The sequence below is a fragment of the Moesziomyces antarcticus genome (assembly GCF_000747765.1).
Source record: "Moesziomyces antarcticus DNA, scaffold: scaffold_v10003, strain JCM 10317, whole genome shotgun sequence".
Classification (NCBI taxonomy): Eukaryota; Fungi; Basidiomycota; class Ustilaginomycetes; order Ustilaginales; family Ustilaginaceae; genus Moesziomyces; species Moesziomyces antarcticus.
In genome coordinates, this window is record NW_014639007.1 from 341832 (window position 1) to 363262 (window position 21431).

The 21431-nt window shown below is 60.3% G+C and overlaps 7 protein-coding genes across 7 annotated transcripts; 6 read left to right on the top strand and 1 right to left on the bottom strand.

Moving 5' to 3' along the window:
- Positions 1-6: 6 nt before the first annotated feature.
- Positions 7-4104, top strand: PAN0_003c1585 (RIC1-domain-containing protein; the record flags this gene model as incomplete). Its single annotated transcript, XM_014802544.1, has 1 exon — positions 7-4104. The coding sequence occupies one exon, from the start codon at positions 7-9 to the stop codon at positions 4102-4104; it is 4098 nt and encodes a 1365-aa protein (XP_014658030.1).
- A 63-nt stretch (positions 4105-4167) lies between these two features.
- On the bottom strand, positions 4168-6255 carry PAN0_003d1586 (uncharacterized protein; the record flags this gene model as incomplete). The annotated part of the gene is made up of 1 exon (XM_014802545.1): positions 4168-6255. The coding sequence occupies one exon, from the start codon at positions 6253-6255 to the stop codon at positions 4168-4170; it is 2088 nt and encodes a 695-aa protein (XP_014658031.1).
- A 1575-nt stretch (positions 6256-7830) lies between these two features.
- Positions 7831-9706, top strand: PAN0_003c1587 (uncharacterized protein; the record flags this gene model as incomplete). Its single annotated transcript, XM_014802546.1, has 4 exons — positions 7831-7883; positions 7992-8429; positions 8794-9099; positions 9577-9706. The coding sequence occupies 4 exons, from the start codon at positions 7831-7833 to the stop codon at positions 9704-9706; spliced, it is 927 nt and encodes a 308-aa protein (XP_014658032.1).
- A 774-nt stretch (positions 9707-10480) lies between these two features.
- PAN0_003c1588 (formyl transferase domain-containing protein) lies at positions 10481-13927 on the top strand (the record flags this gene model as incomplete). Its single annotated transcript, XM_014802547.1, has 2 exons — positions 10481-10525; positions 10601-13927. 2 exons carry the CDS (start codon positions 10481-10483, stop codon positions 13925-13927), a joined length of 3372 nt encoding a protein of 1123 aa, XP_014658033.1.
- Positions 13928-14501: 574 nt separating this feature from the next.
- On the top strand, positions 14502-16281 carry PAN0_003c1589 (uncharacterized protein; the record flags this gene model as incomplete). The annotated part of the gene is made up of 3 exons (XM_014802548.1): positions 14502-15330; positions 15475-15516; positions 15875-16281. The coding sequence occupies 3 exons, from the start codon at positions 14502-14504 to the stop codon at positions 16279-16281; spliced, it is 1278 nt and encodes a 425-aa protein (XP_014658034.1).
- A 1631-nt stretch (positions 16282-17912) lies between these two features.
- Positions 17913-19538, top strand: PAN0_003c1590 (MFS general substrate transporter; the record flags this gene model as incomplete). Its single annotated transcript, XM_014802549.1, has 1 exon — positions 17913-19538. One exon carries the CDS (start codon positions 17913-17915, stop codon positions 19536-19538), a length of 1626 nt encoding a protein of 541 aa, XP_014658035.1.
- A 369-nt stretch (positions 19539-19907) lies between these two features.
- Positions 19908-21275, top strand: PAN0_003c1591 (uncharacterized protein; the record flags this gene model as incomplete). Its single annotated transcript, XM_014802550.1, has 1 exon — positions 19908-21275. One exon carries the CDS (start codon positions 19908-19910, stop codon positions 21273-21275), a length of 1368 nt encoding a protein of 455 aa, XP_014658036.1.
- Positions 21276-21431: the final 156 nt, after the last annotated feature.

A 21431-nucleotide genomic window follows, 5' to 3' on the forward strand; every position in this document is an offset into this window, starting at 1 on the left:
ACCACCATGTATTGGCCCACCTCTTGCGCCGAGAGGATCCACCTCTCTCCCTCTGGACTGCACCAGCCCGCCTCCTTTCTCCGCTTCGACAAGGAGGCAGCGCAGCAGCTTCCTTCGATATCCACCCCTTCCGACAGCGGAAGCAGCAGCAGCAGCGATGCGCGCGTCATCCAGCTCGCTCGATCTCGCAACGGTATGATTTGGGCCACCCTCACCACCACCACCATCTCCCTGTGGTCCGCCCGCCCTGCACAGGTCGTTGCTGCCCTCGTCCGCACCCCACAGAGCATCGGAGACTACGGCAACAATTCTCGCATCGAGTGGCGCCCAGATGGTAGGGCTCTGCTCGTCCAGACCGACCGTCACTTCCTGCTCTTATACAACATTGTTTACCGCCATCATGGCTCCACCGTCTACAGCTACGTTCCGCCATCAGGATCCGGATCGCGATCTCAGTCCGGCGACCTGCTCGCTCCTAACCCGAACGCTCTTCGCAACTCGTTCGCTCCCGGCGCGGGTGAAAGCGCGGCCGCGGGCGATACCGGCCTCGGAGGCCTGGCGGGTGAGGCTTGCGAGCTCCGCTTTCGCCTCGTCCTGCGCATCGATGCCGGCCTACGCTTCGCTACGTCCACAGAGACACACATGCTCGTCAGCACATCCTCTCCCTCCGCCGTGCAGTGCATTCGCTGGCCCGACGATGACCCCCAGGCTCCCCCTCCCGACGTCAAGGACCCCACAATGCGCACCCGCACCAGCTTGGTCTCCCAGCTCGCCTGGATTCAAGCCCACTCGAGCGAATCGTCCGACGTCCAGATCGTCAACATCACCTACTCTCGGCCCATGGACGTCTTTGTCTGGATCACCTCGGACGGCCGTGCGTATGTTGCCAACCTGGACCTGATGGCTGAAGGCGCTTCGCCTTGGACCGGTCGTTGCTTTCATGGCGCACGTAAGGCCCGCAGACCTTCCTCGCTTGCTCCCGACTCCACGCTACAAGCATCGACAGTGCTGGACTCATCCCAGGACGCACATGCATCGCCAAATGCAGAGCCAGCACGACTTCCAAGCGACTCACCGGACACGTCTGGCGAGCAGTCGTCCAAGCCTGCGGTCGCAAACGAGCATGCACAAGCCACGCCTTTGCCTCCAGAGCAGTATGCCACTTCTGTCTCCATCAACGCCAAATTCAGCCTCATTGCGCTCGGTCTTGCCGACGGCACCGTCGCAGTCTACAACTATCGCGCTCCAGGCCGCACCCCGCTCCTCTCGCACTCCATGTCGGTGCGCGAGGCGCTCAAGTCCACAGCCAGCTACCTCACCACCGGACCCGTCCGATCCTTGGCATGGACGTCCGATGGATACGCCTTGGCCGTCGGCTGGCAAAAGGGACTCGCCATTTGGTCCACCTACGGCAAGCTCATGGGCTGCACCCTGCGCGAAGACTGGGAGCTTGCCTCGAAAAACTTTGCAGACGCCTTCATGTTTGGCACCGCCGACCTCTTCTGGGCGCCCGGCAACACGCAGCTTTTCATCCTCGCCGCTCCCAAGCAGGATTCCGTTCCGGTGCCGCCGGACAACCAGCTCTTCATCTTGCCCTTCTCCAAGTCCGCCGTCGCCGGTCAGCACTCGCCCGACAATACCCGATTCGCCTTCTACCAGACAGACGACAGCTTGCACGTCTATCGCGGCGCAGACCAGACCGACCTCACCGCCATCACGCCAGAGAGCGACGTGTGGCAGCACATCAAGATCCCGCAGTCCTACCTCGCCGCCAACTGGCCGGTGCGCTACGCCGCCATCAGTGCAGATGGCAACCTCATCGCTGTGGCAGGGCGCCGCGGTTTGGCCCACTACTCGTCCGCTTCCGGCCGCTGGAAGCTGCACAAGAGCGTGGCTCAGGAGCAGTCGTTTGTCGTCCGCGGCGGCATGCAGTGGTTCCAGCACGTCCTCATTGCCGCGTGCGATGCAGGCGGAGAGTATCAGCTGCGTCTGTACTCGCGAGACACCGACCTCGACTCGGCGCTCCTCTTGGATCTGCAAGTGCTGCCCAGCCCGGTCGTCCTCACCTCGCTCTTCGACAACAGCCTCCTCGTCTACACCGCCGACAACACCTTTTACCACTTTCTCATTGATCTCACCCACGACCGCATCCGCCTGCGCCTGTGTGGATCCATCACGTTCGAAGGTGTAGTGGGCGAGCCGGCGCGCGTGCGCGGCATGAGCTGGATGATTCCAGAGGGTCAGCAGCGCCTCGGCGATCCAATCGACGATCTTACCGTCGCCACAATCATTTTCCTCATCGATGGCAAACTCGTCCTATTGCGTCCGCGCAAGCTCGGTGGCGCCAGAGCGGGCACAGCACCCAAATCGCTGCAGGAGTTTGACGATCCACGCCACGACGCTGATGGTACTTTCGACGACGATGACGACGAGGTGGCGTACGACATGCAGATCCTGGCAGACAAGATCGAGTACTACTGGACGCACTTGCAAGGCATCGGCACGCTCGAGAATTCGCTCTGGGGCTACGACGGCAGTGGCATCAAATTGTGGCTCGATGCGCTGCGCATCCCGTCCTCGCAAGCCGACGACGAGAGCAGTATCAACGACGACGAGGACGACGACGATGAGCGCGACCAGCTGCCAGAGTACAAGACGATCGAATCGTCCGTGTCGATGCCACTCGACTTCTATCCGCTCTGCGTGCTGCTCGAAAAGGGCATCGTGCTAGGTGTCGAGTCCGAGGTGTCGCTGCGCAGGTCGCTCGACTTTGCGCTGTGGAGGACGTGCACCAACACGCACCTCTTCCTCCACCAGCTGCTGCGCAACTATCTCGAGCGGGGTCTGTGCGACGACGCCGTCTTCTTTGCGGCGTCGTATCAGGACCTGGTGTACTTTGCGCATGCACTCGAGATCCTTCTTCATGCTGTGCTCGAGGACGAAGCGGATGCGGGACTCGGCGATGCGTCGTATCTGCGCAAAGCGTCGGGCAGCATGCTCGAGAAGGAGCGCAGCGCCACCTCGCTGCTCGCCGACGTCGCTGAGGAGCAAGACGACGCAAGCCCGGTCAAGCCCAGCGCCAACGGCAACGGGTTGCACGATGCCTCGGACGAAGAGGAGAGCTCGCGGGCGCGTTTGGGTCTGCCTGAGCCCCGCAACAACCGGTCGCGGTCGGGTTCGCCCGGCGTGAGCGGTACAGCGACACCGCGCGCGGTGCTGCCGCTCGTTGTCGAGTTCCTGGACCACTTTCCCGAGGCGCTCGAGGTGGTCGTCGGATGTGCACGCAAGACCGAGGTGGCGCGATGGGCGTATCTGTTCGACGTGGTGGGTGCGCCGCGCGTGCTCTTTCAAAAGTGCATCCAGGCGGACCAGCTGCGCACCGCAGGCATGTATCTGCTCGTGCTGCACAATCTCGAGCCGCTCGAGGTGTCGATCGCACACACCATCCAGCTGCTCAAGCTTGCGGCGCAGAAGCAAAACTGGTCCACGTGTCACGACCTGCTGCGTTTTCTGGCGAGCATCGATCCGGCCGGCGGCGCGCTGAGGCTCGCTGTGGACGAGGCGGGAATCCTGGGAGGCCACACCGTATCGGCTGGTGTGACGGAGCAGGAAAAGTCGGTGGAGCTGCAGCCGCCCCCGAAGCTGTTGCGCGCGACGTCGGCGCCGGCCGTATCGGCCGCGACTGCGCTTGAATCGATGCAGGAGGAGGACGAAGATGACGATGCTGGCGTCGGCACCGATGTGCCGGGAGAGTCGGGGGAGGGAGACGGCGACACGGCCGAGGCAGTAGCGCGGCCCGGGCTGCAGGGCATGCGGTCCAAGTCGGCGAGCATGAGCACGGACGCAGCGAAAAGTGTGCCGGACGTGGTGATCAACGGGCAGTCGCTCACGCCGGGACTTGCGGCGATGGGTATCGGCGGTTCGCCGGCGGCCAAGCGGCAGTACGCACAGGGAATCGGGATGAGTCTGAGCCGCGTCGGCCTGCGCAGCTCCGAGCGCATCTGGGACCCAAACGCAAGCACGAGCCCTACGTCTCCGCGCGCGAGCGTTGGCTCGCTGCCGCGGACGTCGCTCACGGACGAAGATGCCGGACCCGACGCCTAACGCTCAGCAGCTATCACACGCATCCGTACGATCGAGTCTATTGCGCTGGGGGTGCGCGTGCAATTACAGCATGGGCGGCTTATGTCTCCAGGCGAGCCACTGGCCTACGATGATGAGGTCGAAGATGAGTGTGCCTCCGGAGCCGAGTAAGAACGGCAGTGATTCCTGGAGGTAAGCCCTTGCATTGGAAGATGCAGCGGCCGGGTTGGTGAGTACCGAGACCGAGTAGAGGAGGTTGCCCGAGAAGGCGGCGATGAAGAGGAGGATGGAGAGGCCGGCTACGGATCTGCGCATGTGGTTCTCCCAGATCTGTGGGATGCGCGAGGTGATGTAGAGCAATGCACATAGCCATGCACTGATTCTACCCACCAACCTGTTCCATGCTGCGCCGTCGTCGATGCGAAGCGCTCCCGCCAGCGCAGGATTGATAGCCGCAGCTGTCGACGCGGGTGGGAGGGACGAGATCATCATAATCCCCAGAAGGACCATGCCGATACTCCTGCGCATGGACGCTGGTGATTTAGTGCCGCTCTTCCTGCTCCCGCCTCGGGCTGCTGTTCCTGCCGACACCAACTGATGCGAGCGCGAAGACTCGCTCCTCACCAACGCGCCCTTCCTCCTTCCGCTCGCTGCGGTCAGCGTATCCACAGACCTGTACATGGCATCGGACGCTTCCGCCGCATCGCGCTTGCTCCTCTTCCTCGCCCCGCCCTTCTTTACTCTGGCGGTGTGGTCGTCATCGCTCGAGTCTGCGTCGAGTTGCTGGCCGAGCTGGTGATGCGACATGGCCATGCGATCCAGCGGTTTGGGCGACGCATGTCTCGCAGTGCCCTCCGACGACCCCGCTGAGAACGGCGAGCCCGTGCCGTCGCGCTGCACTGCCGCCAACGGCGTGGCGGCGCCCGACGAGGTGACCGACTCGAGCCGACTGGCCATGCGAACCATGTCCCTGCCCCGGGGCTCCGCCGGCCCACTGCCACCACTCGCGTCGGTGCTGACGGTTGCCAAGCTGTCGACGCTCTCCGCCATAGCCGGCGCCGCCTCTGTTCCCGAGACGTCCTCACTTTCGGTGTCGTCGTCGGCATCCCTGCTTTCGCGTGTCGGACTGAGCGCCGAGGGCACGAAATCTCCTGCGCCGGGTACGGCTTTTCTGCGCGCACTCATGGAGCGTGCCACGCGAGCGCGTCGACCCGCCGCGCCCGATGCCGCATCCACCGCCGTGCTGGACGACGAGGGTACCGCCGCAGACAAATCGGCGCGCACGCTCTCGGAGCCAAGCTCGTTACTGTTGACCCTTGAGCGTGATCTTGACGGCGGTAGCGAGGTGTTGGGCGACTCGGAAGCGCGCGACTTGCTTCGATGCGAGCGCAGACTGCCCGGCCTCGAGTAGGAAAAGTAGTCGTCGCCGTCTGCCTGGACGCGGTGCAGCATTGCCTCGCGCCTTCTCGCCGCCTCCTGGGCGAGCTGTGCGACGCTCATGGCTGCATTGGAAAGCGCGCGGTAGTTGGCCACGGCAGCCGTGCCAGGCACGGTATCCGTCGAGGCCGACCGACTCATTGGATCCACATGCCGCGACCTTGATCTGGACGACGCGTGTGGCCTGCTCGCCTGGGCTTCTGCAGCACCGATCTCGTCTGCATGCTCATGGCTGGCATGTGCATGTCTTTGGTGATGCAGCACTTGGGAGTGCGACAGGTTGCGTCTTTTACTCGAGGAGCGCAGGAGCGAGTGTTGGCGACTGGATCTGCCGGGCAGCAGCTCGCTGGTCTCTGCGAGGACCGAGTAGGGATTGTGCGCATAGGCGGTGAGGCTGTTGGTGCGCTGTGTGCGCTGTGTGCGCTGCTTGCGCGCCTTGCGCGCCTTGTTCCAGTAGTAGGTGAACTGGATCATGATGCACACATCGATGCAGCAAAAGTAGGTTGCCACTGCGATCTGAAAGGGCAGCTGCTGTGTGAGGATGCATCCGATGAGGTTGGTGGCATCGCCGAGCATCCACTGTGTGAGGAAGACGGGCGAGAGGCCGTCGACCGAACCGCGGCGGTAGTTTTCGTAGAGCTGGGGCGACTGTGCAAAGAGCCAGATGGCGAACGATGCCGTACCAAAGAGGTCCGACACCGTCTGACGGTCGGGCGAGGATAACCAGCCCGCCATCGTATCGCTTTGGGCGATCGCCCTATGTGCGGTCGGATTTGATCAGGACCCTGAGCGTTGGTAGTGACAGAGTCTCGAGTGTGCGCTTTACGTCGTCTGCATCGAGATAGTGGTGGGATAAAGATGCGCGCCTGTCCAGCGCCAATGTCTAGATGCCGCCTCGACGGTTGTATGCGTTCCTTGTCTATCTAGCCACGACGAGAGTCGTGGATGCAGACGAATCGCAATGTGATCGTACTGATATGGCGATAAGAGCGCAGCCTGAGTGGAGGATTGCGATGCGATGCGTTGCCCTAGCCAGTTGCTCTATGAATCCCCGAGTCTTGTGGCAGTGAGTTGAATGTCTTTGTGGATGAGGAGAGGATGAGGAGGATGAGGGGATGGTGCGCGCGGTGTCGTGTGAGGGTGCAGTTGAGATGCACGCGAGAGCGCCGAACGCGGGTGTTGGATTGGACGCAGCCAGCCGGGGTGCGTTGGGCCGAAGACCCTGAGCCAGCAACTGCCGGCTGGTGCGCAGTTTTGGCCGCGGCGCCTTATCAGCTGACGCGCTAAACGAGTCGGTGCTTCCCCAACCGATTCTCTGCACGTCCAAACCTCCACAACCCGGCCCAGAGGAGGTGAAAATTCGGTGGCTGCGGCTCGCCATTCCCGATCGAAACAAAGCCCGATGAAAAATCACAGCCCCAACGATTGGCTGCCGATCCTAAACCTCATCCTCCGACCCACATCTTGGCTCGGCTGGTCCAAGCAGCTCCGCTTCCCACAGCCTGGCCACCATCAACCGACCGGCTATGCTTGGCCTTAGCTCGAGCCCCCGCGCTTTGAAAGCAACGACTATACCCGATGCCACCATGATGTCTTGTTCGTCAGGTTGTTTCGGTATAGGTCTCGTTTCCACTTTCCCCCTCAACTCAGGCTTCGGACTGGCTGCAGACGATTGACATGGCTGCCAGTACCAAATACCACATCTGAGCAGCGGCCGTACGATAGCTCATGCTCCCACTTCTTCAACCACTGCACTCCACGGATCGAAGCCGGCGGAAAGATGGTCGCGGGGCAACCTCATGCACAGCGCAGCATGTTACCGTCGACGCCGGAACCCCACCACATCTCGGCGGAGTCGATACACCTTGGCGCTGGCTGTCTTGGCTTGTTGCCAGACCAGCGATGGTGATCCCCATGCGGAGTTGGCCTCCTTTGAGGGATGACGTTCGGCCGCGAACAGCGTGCTCGCCGAAAGCTGCAGGCGAGTTGGACCCTGGTTTTTTTCCCCTCTCGCCACGCGTCTGCTCTTCGCGTCGGGGGCGGCCACGCGCCCTGTTGGCCGGTTGCGGAACACGATCGTCCTGCGGGCCTTGAAACGATCTGCGCGCGCGAGAGAATGCCTTCCCCCGTGCAATCAAAGCGCCAAAATCACGACGGCCCGCTCCCAGGCCGATATGGGCGCGCTTTACATCTCGCACTTCCCTTGCCACTCGTCTCTGAGAAAGCCGCACACAGTGTCCGAGCTGTACATGCACCCATTCAGAGAGCTTACCGAGGCTCAAGCGTAGGCGGACCGTGCGCTGCCAAACCATGCTCAACTTCGGCGCGGGGTGGAAGCTGGAAATTCGACCTCCGCTGGCGGGGTGAGCAATTGCTACAACTGTGCTTTTGGCAGATCTTGAATACGCCCAAGGCGTCCGCCCAGCTGGTGCATCCGACTGCGGCTGAAGCTCGACTTTTCTCACGCTCAGAAACCTTGGCTTGGGTGGCGATCCGTCGTCCGCAGCATCTTTCCTGCCGTCGAGTGTGCCGGTGCAGCGATATGATGGGCAGTGCAAGCGACTGGCTCGAGCATGGTTGGATTCTGCCATGCTGCCGCGACGACGTGCATCGTTGCCATGCTGCGGCGGCCGGCTTGCCGACCGCGTGGAAGCTTCGATCTCGGCTACCTTTTTTTCTCGCCTGCCGAAGCGTGCAGCGTTCCATGGATGCGTCACCAACAACGATGGTCAACGCGAGCTCTGGGGACAAGGCAAAGGCTTGAGCATGTTTGGCGATGCGGCTTGGACCCAGTCGAGCATCGACACATGTCTCATTTGCCACAAGGATGGGAGTCTTTGGCTTTGTACGAGAACGGTGTTGGTGTGGCGAGGTGTAGCCAAGTCGCTACCTGCAGGCTACGATCGCTCGTGCGTGGTCAAAAGGCAACAACCGTCGCAAGCTCGGATCTCCCTTAGCAAGTCGGGCAGACGAAGCTCCGACGCGCTAAACAAGGTGAGCGCTGCAAGCCAGGTGTCAGATGAGTCGACTCCGCTTTGCCCCCTGGCCTTTGCTGTCTCTCACTCCCAAGCAGGGGGGAAATTCACGCCCCGCGCGCTCAGCTCAATCTAAGCGCCCGCCCAACTCCGTCTGTCCACTTGCGGCGCCGCCATGACCTTTTCCCTTATTTCTTTTTTGTACCGCTGGAAAATTTGTCTCACGCTCTGCAGTTTGCTGCACAGTCTCGCTTAGCTGCCAGGTTACGCTTTGGAGGCGTCTTTTGCGGTGCTGTAGTGGCGTAGGACATGCTGGCTCGGGCATGGCGGACGTACGCCCCATTCGTATACACACGCTACTGCAACACACGCTACTGCACTCGCCCACTGCATCGGATCGTCGTGCACAGCAAGCCACCCAGTCCAGCCAACGCCCAGAGTCAAAGCGCTTCGGCTTCTGCTGCCTGTGTCTCGGCACAAAGATCCGCCAATCTGCCCTATCAAATCAAGACGTCGGCGAAAATGCCCTTACGAGGCCAAGTACGGTGCTGCTGCATGCATCTCTCCGTGCTCTGCTAGAGGCGTCGGCTGCAACATCTTTCCGGTCAAGATGCTGTTGAGGTGCGATGCTGGCATTGGATCCGTGGCTGCACTAGCCTTCGGGGTAGTATAAAGTTAGCACCACCTTGTCGCCGCCTCGTGGAATTCCCGTGCTAGAAACCCCCCTCCCTCCTTCCCCTTGCTCTGCCGCTCAACTATTCTCCCACTCGACAGTCTAGCTTTCCGACGGCTTACAGTATCCTTTCACCTCTAACCCCACACCTTCTGGCTCATTTCGATACTCCACTGCGGAGCGACTGGTCGTGATTCAGTGCGACGGTCGAGGAGCTTGACTTGCCAACCGGCCTTCGGCACGACTCAACAGGCGGATTTCATCTGCCAACTGCCAAGGCGACGTGGCGTTGTTTGGGCCCCCAAGAAAAGCTTTTTTTTTACAAAAGGAATATTTTTCGCTAAAAAGGGCGAAGGCGGGTTCTGCACTATTGGACCCCTTGCATCGCGCTGCATTTCGAAGCTCCAGCAGGTCAGCGCGGCTGCATTCGGCCACCTACGATCCGCATCTGCTGTGCCTTGCAGACCAATTGTGCTGGCGCCATACGCCCAACGCCGCGTTCCTGAACATCCTCTACCCGCATCCTGTCGCCACTTGAAGGCTGTGGACCTGGGATCGTCCCAACACCCCCTTGCGTTCTTTTCCCATCTCGGCCCATCCTCCCAAGCCCCCTGGCAACCACACGGCACACACTTTGTAAGTCGACGCGGTAAACCCCCAATTTCCCCACATGGCCAAAAAAAAAAAAAAAAGGTCGGCAAAAAGCTTTTTTGGCTTTTTGTGTACCCTGGGAAGCTCAAGCGGCATGTCGATCGAACTTGCATTGCCGTCCACCCTTTACCCGCACTCCCTTGCACGTAAGGCACGGTGTGGTTCCCACGCTTGGGGATGGGCAGCAAGGATGATGGGCTTGCAAGCATTGTGCCAGTGCATTGGAAGGAGGCGTTATGCCCGCTGCACAGTTTGTGGCCCCGCTCGTTCGGTACAGCTTGCCGTCCCACTGCAACCTCGCATTGCGTGGGCCACTTCATCACCACCCACGTCCTGCATTGCTTGGCGGTTGGGCTTGCCACCGCCAAGCTCTAAAACGGAGGGGATACTTATACTGAACAGCGTTTGAACAATTCCGCCGCCTCGTCTCCCTTTCACCCTCTCACAGTCCTGAATCACCCTCCGTATCCTCTCGTCAGCCAGACGACTCCGTCTCGAAAGCACACAGACGCTCGCAGATATATCACCGAGGTCACTCCCACATACCGACAGCCCGGATCAGCAGCGAATCGTAGAGGATAGGTAACAAAGCTCGCACACAGGTACAACCGAGCACCGTAAATCTCCACACACACACACACACACACACACACAAGTCAAAATGAAGATCCTCTTCATTTGCACAGCGTTCAACTCGCTCGCACAGGTATGTTCTCACAGACCCGGTCATCAAACGAATGCTGTACTGATCCTTGTCTTTCTGCGGCGATTGTTCTGCTAGCGCACCGCATTGGTGCTGCGCGAAAGGGGCCATGCCGTCACGGTCGAATATGCGCTTTCGCCCGATCGCATGATCGAGGCAGCCGAGCTCGCACAGCCACACCTCATCATCTGCCCGTTCCTCACAAAACACGTGCCGCCAAAGGTGTACAACACCTGGATGACGCTCATCGTGCACCCAGGGCCGCCCGGCGATGCCGGACCGTCCGCACTCGACTGGTGCCTCATCGGCGACATGGGCGAGCTGAGCAATGCCGACCAGCAACTCGCTCTTATCGACGCAAAGCACAGCGCCAAGAACGCCTCGGCTTCAATGCGCACACATTGGGGCGTGACTGTGCTCCAGGCTATCGAGGCTTTCGATGCAGGCCCCGTCTGGGCGTTTGACCAGTTCGAGCTCACTGCTGCAACGGCGGCCATGTCCAAGAGCGATCTGTACCGTGGACCTGTTACGCGCGCAGCGGTCAATGCGGTCCTTGCTGCTGTGCAACGCATCACGGAGTGCGCAAGCGAACAGGCGGCGCAGAAGGGGCACGAGTCGTACCTGCCAGTTAGCACAGAGGTAGTAGCACCAGCACAGTTCAGGACCCAGTGCGTTTCCAACAAGGTGCCGTTTTTGGGCGGGAGGACACACGATCGTCCGCTGCTTAGGGCTTCGCAGCGCGACTTTCTCCCGCTCGTGTCGCAGGCCAATGCTATCGCCGGTAGGTCGAGGCTCTCGGCAGATGCCATCTTGCAGCGCATCCGCAGCGCCGATTCGCAACCAGGCATGCTTTCGAGTCTGCTCGGCACGCCGCTCTTCCTGTACAACGCGCATGTGCAGCGAGACCCGCTTCCGCCCGCGGTCGCTTCGAGGCAGGCAGCACTCAGCCAGCCCGGCACCGTGCTCGCCACGCGCGAGGGCGCTGTCCTCGTTGATGTCGGCGCCGACTTGCCCATCTGGATCGGCCACCTGCGTCGTCCCAAGGCCAAGACCGACAAGTATCTGCAGCCCAAGCTGCCGGCCGTCATGGCGCTCCTCTCCATGCCGGACATCGCTGCCAAGCTGGGTCTGATGGACGCCAACAAGGTGCCCGAGTGGAGTGCCACGACAGGCTTTGGCGCTGATGCGTCGCAGCCCTGGAAGCGACGCGAGGGAACCTACCAGCAGGTGTGGGTCGACGTCGAGTCGAGCCCCAAGACCGCTTCGGCCGTGGCGTACGTGCATGCCGACTTCTACAACGGCGCATTTTCCACAACCCAGTGCGAGATCCTGCTCGCGGCGATCCAGTGGACTCTCGAGGTTCCCGGCCTCAAGGCCATCGTCATGCTCGGTGGCCCGGGATACTTTTCCAACGGCATTGCACTGAATGTCATCGAGGGCTCTCCCGACCCATCGGCCGAGGGTTGGGCGAACATCAATGCGATCGACGACTGTGTCCAGGCGCTGCTCGCTCCCCGAGGCATCGTCACCTTTGCAGCCATGCGCGGAAACGCGGCTGCCGGCGGGCTGGCCATGGCCACCGCGGCCGATTTCGTCATCTGCGCCGAGAGCGCCGTGCTCAACCCGCACTACCGCGGTCTCGGCCTGTTTGGGTCCGAGTGGCACACGTATTCCTGGTACGAGCGATGCGGCTCGCGCGTCGCCGCCAAGTTTGCGCGCGAGATGCTGCCCATGAGCTCGCACGAGGCCAAGAGGAGCGGCCTCGTCGATCACGTGCTCGACAACGACGGCATGGACGCAGCGCAGATGCTGGTGGTCATCAAGGGGCTGGTCAACGAGGTGATGGATGCCGACATCCACGCGGCGAGCGCCGCAGACGGCTTGGCCGCTTCGGGTGCGCCGTGGACGCGCTCGCTCCGCCCAGCATCGGCGGATGCGGCTCAGTCGGCGCTGCTTTCGGAGCAGATTGTGCGCAACAAGATGCGATACCTCGCCTACCTCTTTGCTGAGAACGCCGATGCGGCAGACAGGTCGCTCTCCATCGATGAGCACTTCCAGCGATACCGCAAGCACGAACTGGACCAGATGACGCTCGACTTCTTCCACCCGCACCGCAACCCGCGCTTCGCGAGCCGATGCACCGGCTTTGTGCGAAAGCTCGTTCCCGAAGCGACGCCGACGCGCTTTGCGCTCCACCGTCGCTACGCTGGCTCGGCAAACGATTGGGCTAGCTCCGAACAGACCGCCACGGCAGCGGTGCAGCTGGATGAAGAGGAGCGCGATGAATTCGATGGACTCGGAGGCGTGCTCGCATCTGCCGCCGTAGCTCGCCTCCCCGACGTACGACCCGAATTTGTCGTCCACGACAAGGCGAACGATGCTTTGGGGACGAGGACCGCTCGCGCATACAGTGTCGGGCACGATACGATTGCTTCGGCGGTCTCGGCGGATGGCAACGGCATGGACGGCGGAAGCGGCCGCACTTCGATGTCGACCGCGCCCACCACTCCTCGGGGAGGTAGTCCCAAGCCAGTCTTCTCGCTTGGAGACGAGGAGGCGCAGCGCGTCGAGATCGAGGCGGAGCAGCTCAAAGTGCACCGTCGCAGTCCCGATGCCGGCCTGCTTGGCATCAACACTATCAAGCGAGGTCCTACGGCCATCTCGTTTGCTGGTGCCGATGACGTCCTCGCGGCTGCCAAGGCGAAGACTGGTGTCAGGCTGCGCTCAGAACGTTCGACTGCGGAAGCTGCTTCCCGACCGGCGCCTGCGTCTGCGAATAAGGAGGACAAGAAGCCATCCAGCAAGATCCAGCGCTTCTTCCAGTCGCTCAGTCGCAAGAGCCGCGCCAACCTTCAGGCCGAGGCAAGTACGGCCGTTGTGCCTGCTGTTCCCGCTGTGACCGCTGTGCCCGCTGCCTCGTCAGCCGTGGCCGCTCCAGCGAGTGAGGCGACAGGCAAGTCGGCACCCGCTTCGCCGGTGCGCACCAGCTCGCGTATGGACGCGGCTACGCGTCAGCGACGCCGATCGTCGATCTCGGACGTCTTCTCCATCCTCCAGAACGGCAGCCGTCCCAGCTCAGCCCACCAGGCCGGAGACGAGCCCGCGTCGCCCACGAGCAAGCAGGAGCGACGCAGGTCGTGGAGACCCACGTCGAGCTCTGGACTTCACTTTGGATTGGACCGCTCGAGCGATGCCAACAAGTCGCTGCCTCCCACGCCTCTGACGAAGGCGAACGGCTTCCAACCCAATATGACCGCGACGCCCAAGATCCTCGAAGAACCGTTCAAGGATGGCGTGGCCGCCCAGGACGCCAACTGCCTGTGGAGCTGCTACTATTCGGAAGACGGAGAGAAGGCCCAGCGTCCGCTGGTGGCAAATGTCCAGGCGGCTCCCGTCTCCGCCTAGACTCGAACCGAACTGCTACTTTGCGATCTTATAGTTTGACTCTTCTTTTGCTTAGTCTTATGATATGGAACGTCACCGTTTCACGCTCTAATCATTTGCGTGAAGGCATCTGCTTTCGGGCCATCGGAGTCAAACGCGTCGTTCCGCGTCGTGAGAATTGTGGCGCCACGAACGTTGTCATATCATCCCGGCTCATTTCATGAGGCGGCCCTGATTCGATCTTCGATCGGTCCCACTGCCCTGCGTGTCGCACTTCATGTCCCTTCTTCCGCGCTCTGCCGATGGACCACATCGGATGGGACGCCGCTCAGATCGCGGAAACAGCCGCGGGAGGAAATAAGCTGGCACAAGAAGACACACTGATCCCCAACACGCCTTGAGACAGCACAAAGATCAAGACTCTTGCGAAGGCTTGGGGCCTTGGTGTTTCAACGGCTTGTCCTCGCAAGCATAACTTTGCTCCTTCCCATCGTTCCCTACTCGATTTCTCTACTCACAGGTCTGTTTCAGTCAAGTCCTTCACAGTACGGCACCTCCAAGTACGCTGACCGTGGTCAGCTCAAGCCCTGCGAAGATGGCCGACGATAACAGCAAGACGTCTGAGAACGTGGCAAGTACCAACATCAGCCGCTTCCGTGGAACGCACGATATCAATAACAGTAAGGATTCTCTTCCTGTCCTGCCGTGGTCTGAGGTCCTCCTTGCCTTGAAATGTGGTGACACCTTCGTGTCGGCCAATGTCGTCAGGTTCATGTTGCCGGTCATCAAGAAAGAAGAAAAAGCCCTAGCTCGAGAGCACCTTGCTCAACAGTTCAGGGAAACGTTTCCTGGAAAGCCCTTCCATATTCGATTCCCTGAAGGCAATCAGGGTGACGAGCGCTACACCGAAGTCGAGGTCCGCAAAGACATAATCCATTCAAAAGAGATCGTGTCAACCGCGGCTACGAAGCGGTGGTCGGTGTTGAGAAAGCCACTCGGCCCTCCTGCTTTGATCGGTGCAAATATTCCGGATGATCACTACGTCATCAAGGTTTCGAACATTCCAGCTCGACAATACCTCCTGTTCCTTCGGAGTCTCAAAGCTGTCCTGGCTCAATCTTTGAGCCGTGGTTCTGACGTCGCGATCGAAGTGGTCGACGTCTTCTTCGTCGAGGAATTCCTTGTACTGGCAAAATTTTGGACTTTCTCTCACAGTGTCGCCGTTGTTGTGCGTCTTCCGGTCAACTCGAACGGTCCAGCTCTGGCACATGACTGGCCAGGCTATATCTGCTGGGACTCGGTGGACCTGCTTACCCCCGAGTACATGAACCGGTACAACTATTATGAGATCTGCAAGCATACTGCGCAAGAGCTCGATGGACCCAACGCCCGGCACGAGACCTCCGCCTGTCCCAAGCGCGGAGGTCAGCAGGCCTGAAGTCCCCAGACCCCCCTTGTCGTGTATTGCACCGCACAAACACAAATTTCCAGAGTCATTTCATTGCCACAGCTCGATTATATGCGATCATCACCCGTGACAGTTCGATTGTGCTATTCTTGCGTGGCAGTCGAGAGTGCACGCGTGTCGACAGTGATTGCTTCGCCTCGGCGTAAGTCTACAGCCGGGCAAATGTGTATTACTGTGCAAGCGATTGCGGCGCTTCGGCGTAAGTCTACGGCCGGGCAAGTGTGTACTACTGTGCTAGAGGTCTTGGTCAAGAGTGTTTACTGCACGTTAAGAGCAAGGGCGGACAGGCGACCACCAGTGCATGAGGGGGACCTATCGTTGACTGGACCGGCTCTAGATCGTAAAGCGAGTCCGAAGGGACGTTGTTTCTCGCTGAGTTCGGAGCCAGAAAGGCTCCCTGGCTGGCCAAAGCCAGGTGCACCTCCAGCCAGGGCATCACTGGCTCGGCATTAAAGGACCATAGATGCACACCTCTGGTCACCATTTTATTGGCGCCTGAGATGGCAGCCCGAGCAGTGGTGCCATTGGCAGCGTGGACCAGAGCGGCGGCAGCGTCAGCAGCAGCGGTGCCGGGCGCGTTGGTCAGGAGGTCGGCAGTTCAACAGCAGGGAAGGCGACGATGAATTGGTCAATCAATTGGGACCTGGCACCATGGCGCTCTCTGTTCTTGATGCGGGGCAACATGAACCTGGCCGAGTTCGGGGCTAGATATCTGGCTGGCCAAGGCGAGGTGGACCTCGGGCTAGGGCATGGCCGGGTGGCGGGCGCGGCCACAAATGTGTACGCTCGTGTTTCCAGTCTTGCTGAATCTCCTACCGGGGCAAAAGGTGGCATCGATCTCCTCAAAGCAGGAATAGGCTCGGTCGGGATGACGGAGGAGACAACGACGCATGTCAAAGACTGGTGATGGGCGGAGGGTCGAGGGCGACGACGAAGTGTCTGTCGATTACGTTGGGTTTTCTACAATCGCCAGCTCGTTCCTTCACATGATGTCGCCAATCAATTTCCGACGAATGCAAGAACACCAGGAACGGTATGGTCGCAAGCTGGCTCCTGCAAGAATAAAAGACAAAGAAACAAGATCAAACGATTCGCTCGATCGGATGCGAGAAGGGCTTCCTACTGGTCTTCGCCTCAATCAAGGAGCGGACACAGCCATCCTGGTTGTCGATGACTCTTGGACGATCGCCTCTGAGCCAGCACACTCTGCTCACGCTTCGAGGGTCGGGTTCATATGCTCTCATCCTTGGTATCTGGCCTCTTCCCACCTTCCGTCCAAGACCGCCACTCGTTCAAGGCCTTTCCCCGATCCAGACGTTACGGTCAAACTTTGTCTTGGGCGTCTCTTTCGACATCGCCCGTCTAAGTCTGCAATGCGATTGTTATTGACCCTCTTCGTTTTGCTGGACTCGGCGGCTGTGTGGCGCGAATGTGAGAGTCTTGCCGGATGGGGTGAAGATGGGGAATCGAGCCACGTGGGTATGGTTGCGCGGAGGTCGGTGCCGCTCACTACCATGCCGAGGGTGTACTCGAAGTCAGGATGGTCGCGGTCAAGCGAACAATGCGAGCCGATGCAAACTCCATCGACGTGGGCAGGAACGATGCACCGTGTGCTCGACGTGGAGAAATTTCGCCGAGCCCCACATGCACGAGCCCGAGCCCCCAATCAGAAGTGCTTCTTCCTCTTTCACCGTACTTTCTGATATTCTTCGATCTTGACGCTTGAATAAGGACTGTACCGCTGGCGCAGGACATCTCATCTTTTCTGGGATTGATCGAATTGAGCGAATTTGCGCTACAACGACCTTTGATGGTGTTGCCACCGAGGAGTGAGACCCGGCGGAAAAGACGGGCTGAGCGGCTAACGACGAAAAAAATGTTCCGAGAAGCGCGAAAAGAAAAAAGGGAAACGGAAATTCGGAGAGATTTTTGGGTGCGTCGCTTGGCATTCGTCGGACCCCCACGTCCCCACGTCGACCCTGACGACGGATTTTCAGCGCTTGTGGGACTCCCCGCACGCCTGCCCCGCAAAAGCCGCAGGCGAGAAAAGTGGGCGCTTGGGTTAAATGAATTCTTTCTAGCCGATTCATGAAAATTAATTTTTAATTTCGCAACACCCCGCCGAATTCACCGACCTCCAACAGAACCTCGCTTCCGTAGCAAGCCCGACCAAGCGAGCATCATTCCGCCTCTCCCACATGCTCTTCTGCTTGACCTCTCGTGCCCAGTCCGACCGGGCCGTCACAAGCGAGCCCCTTGGCTGCGCAGGCGAGCCAACCAGAACCGCCGCCACGGGACCGGCGTCACAACGCTCTGCCGGGCCTTGCCGGTGGCCATGGTCGGTCCTCCTGCCCCAATGGTCGTACGAGGCGTACCCCACTCTTCCCCACGCCGATTCCTGCTCTGCCTCCTGAGGCCTGCGTTTGTCCTGCGCCCCGCGTTGCCCCCACAAAGCAAGTTCTGGGGAGGGTCAGTATAAATGAAAGCCCGTCGTCGCCCCCTCTCCTCCTCCTGTCTCCCCTTCAAAACACATCCACAATGGGCAAAGAACTCAACAGCCCGTCTTCGCAGCGCTCGTCTTCGGCGCAGCACGACACGCACGATGCCGTCTACGACGCGCAAGAGCTCAGCGGCGGCGCTCCGGGCGTCACCGCGCTCGACCCTAACTCTTCCGAGTACAAGGAGCTCGAGCGACGACTTGTCCGCAAGATTGACATCCGTCTGATGCCAATCACCATTCTATTATATATTTTAAACTATTTGGACAGGAACAGTATCTCTACTGCACGAGACAACGGCCTGGAGCGAGATCTCGGCCTCAAGGGCCAGGAGTACCCAACTGCGCTCTCCATCCTCTACGTCGGCTACATCACCTTCCAGATCCCGTCGAATCTGTTCATGACCAAGCTCGGGCGGCCATCGCTGTACATCCCCACTTTCGTGACGCTCTGGGGCGTCGTTTCGGCTTGCACGGCCGCAACCACCGGGTACCATTCGCTCCTCGCCGTGCGTATTATCCTGGGTGCAGTGGAGTCGGCTTTCTTCCCGGCCGCACTGGCAATGCTGTCGTTCTTCTACCGCAAGAACGAGATGGCTACGCGAACAGCGCTGCTCTTCTCGGGCAGTATCATCAGCAACGCCTTCTCGGGTCTCATCTCGGCGGGTATCTTGTCGAGGATGGAGGGCAAGGCAGGCCTGCCCGCTTGGAAGTGGCTTTTCATCATCGAGGGCGCCATCACGGTGGTGGTTGCTGCCATGGCTGTCTTTATCCTGCCGGACATGCCCGAAAACTCCAAGTTCCTTTCGGTCGAAGAGAGGCAGATGGCGGTCAACAGGCTCAAGCTCGACGTGGGCACCAGCCTGTCGCCTGGTGAGGATGAAGGCACGCCGATGCAGGGTCTCATCATGGCGGTCAAGGACGTCAAGGTGTGGGTGCTCGCCTTCATGCTCACCAGTGTCACTGTCGGCGTGGGTTTCAACCAGTTCTTCCCTACAATTGTGGGATCGCTGGGTTACTCGCACACTGTGACGCTGCTGCTTACTGCGCCCATCTGGCTGTTCGCCTTCTTTGCGTGTCTCGCCAACGGCCTGCATTCGGACCGCGTGCAGGAGCGTACGCTGCACATCATCATTCCTCTTCTGTTTGGTATCGTCGGCTTCATCATCTCGTCGACAACGACGAGCCTGGGCGCGCGCTTCTTTGCGCTCTTTATCGAGGCCTCGTCGTACGCCGGATACACTTGTGTGCTCGGTTGGATCGCTCCGTCCATCCCCACGCCCAGGTACAAGAAGGCCGTGGCACTCGCGCTCATCAACGCATTCTCGCAGCTCGGCAACATCTCGGCGAGCTACGTGTGGCTCAAGAAGTGGGGACCCAAGTACTGGCAGTCCAACACGATCTCGTCGGCCATGTTCGTGGCGTGCATTGCGCTCGTGCTGCTGCACAGGACCATGCTCAAGCGCGAGAACGCTCAGCTCGACAAGATCAAGCAAGAGCAGCTTGTCAATACGGCTGGATCCGAGGATGCCAAGTTTGGTTCGGAGGCAGGTGACGATGCCAAAGTGGTGCGCGACCCCGAGTCGCACATCGCCACTGACGCCGCTTCCAAGAAGCAGCAGACTCGCATCGCTATGGCCAAGAGCTCGTTCCGCTACATGCTGTAGGCCGTTCATTCACCTTAGATCGCGTGCTTTCGTTGTACTTTACCCCATCGCTCTCGGTGTCATGGAATGCGTTTGGCTCTCGAAATGGCTTTGACAGCACGTCAATTTTGTGACCCGATTTATCGCGAGCCTTTTGGAAAGGGCCTTGGAATTTTCGAGCGGCGCCTAGGCTTGAAAGCGACACGCGCTCCACTTTTGTGAGCTACGTCGTTTTTGCCGCGTGTTGGTCTGACTTTTGGCTTTGGTCTGAGCCACCATCTATCATCCCGGTAATCAGCAGCAGCGGTCGAACAAGGACGGATCCGTCATGCCGCAGACGGCAGCGACACCCCGAACACATACATAGCGCGCGACGGAGCATCTGCATCCATGTCTCTCGAGCTGGACTGGAGCTTGCTCGACGACGAGCTGGCGGTGCGCTTCCTCGACTCGATCAACCGTGCGCTGAGCGCGTCTGCGTCCAAGCGGCCGTCGTTCCTGGGCGACATCCACTTTGACGGACTGCGCTTTGGGTCTGATCCACCGGACGTGGCGATCCAGTCCATCTCGGACATCTGGCAGGACTTTGTGTCGATCGACGAGGCACCGGTGCGGCGTCGCGGAGCATCGCGCCACGCCACACCCGCATCCAACTCGACCACGCTGGTAGAGTCGCCGCACGAAGCGTCGCCCTCGCCCGTGGACATTCCGATCCGCACATATACCCAATTCGACGACGCCGCACCTCCGCACCGCATCCACGGCCCGCCAAGCATTGTGTCGGCCAGTGTGGTTGGGTCGGCACCCATCACGCCTGGAGCAGGATTCGGGGCGAGTGCATACCATCAGCAGTGGTCCGCTGCACTGGCGTCGAGAGGAATTCGCGCTGCAGGCCTCGGCGGTGCGTCGTCGCTGCCGCAGACGCAGGTGACAAGCCCGGTCGACTCGGTTCCGCCTTCTCCGGGCTACTTTCAGCACTGGCAGCAGACCACGGGCGCGCTCGGACCGCTTCCGCCGCCGCCGTTTTCGGGCATCAATTCGAGACAGACGAGCTTTGATGCGTCGTCGCTTCGGGGCGGGCCGGGGCCACAGAGCAGCGTGAGCCAGATCGGGCTGAAGCGCGATACGAATAGCCTGCATCCGCCCGCATCGATGCTGGGTAATGGAATGTACGTTGGCGCGGGAGGCAGGCCATCGATGCGCTCGACACCCGCAGCTTCGTTCCGCTCTCTCTCGGGGCAGCATTCTCCCGGAGATGAGGGACGCGAAGCTCTGTCTGCGCCATCTTCGTCTGGACTGCCTTCGTTGCAGATGCGGCTGTCGCTCGACTGGGCCACGACGAGTTTCCGGCTGCGAATCTCGACGAGCCTGCTGATCAACTATCCGAGCGCAGCGTTTATGAGTCTGCCGCTGACGCTGTCGGTGACGGGATTTGTGATGCGCGCGGGCGTGATCGTGGCGCTGGAGGGCGAGCATCAGCGTGCGCACGTGTGCCTGGTGGAAGAAGAGCCGCTGGGAGAGCACGATGCGATGGGCGGCGTCGAGGCCAAACGCCCCAGCGCGGGCCTCAACATCCTACCGCATCTCACGTTTGAGAGCGAGGTGGGCGAGCACGAGAAGCACGTGCTGAAAAACGTGGGCAAGGTGGAAAAGTTCGTGGCCGAGGTGATCCGCAAGGGCCTCGAAGACGAACTGGTGTATCCGAACTACTACACGATTGATCTTCCTGCTTCGCGCTCCAAGGCAGCAAGCAGCTGAAAGAAGCTCATCCACGCCATGACCGCCTTTACTACCCTGCAGTACCACATGTGACGCACTCAATCAACAGCCGTATGAACAGCCTCTTGTCGTTTCGACAGGGTAAGATCGAGACAAGGAAGGGAGGCGAGTCAAAAAGAAAGCAAAAATGAAACT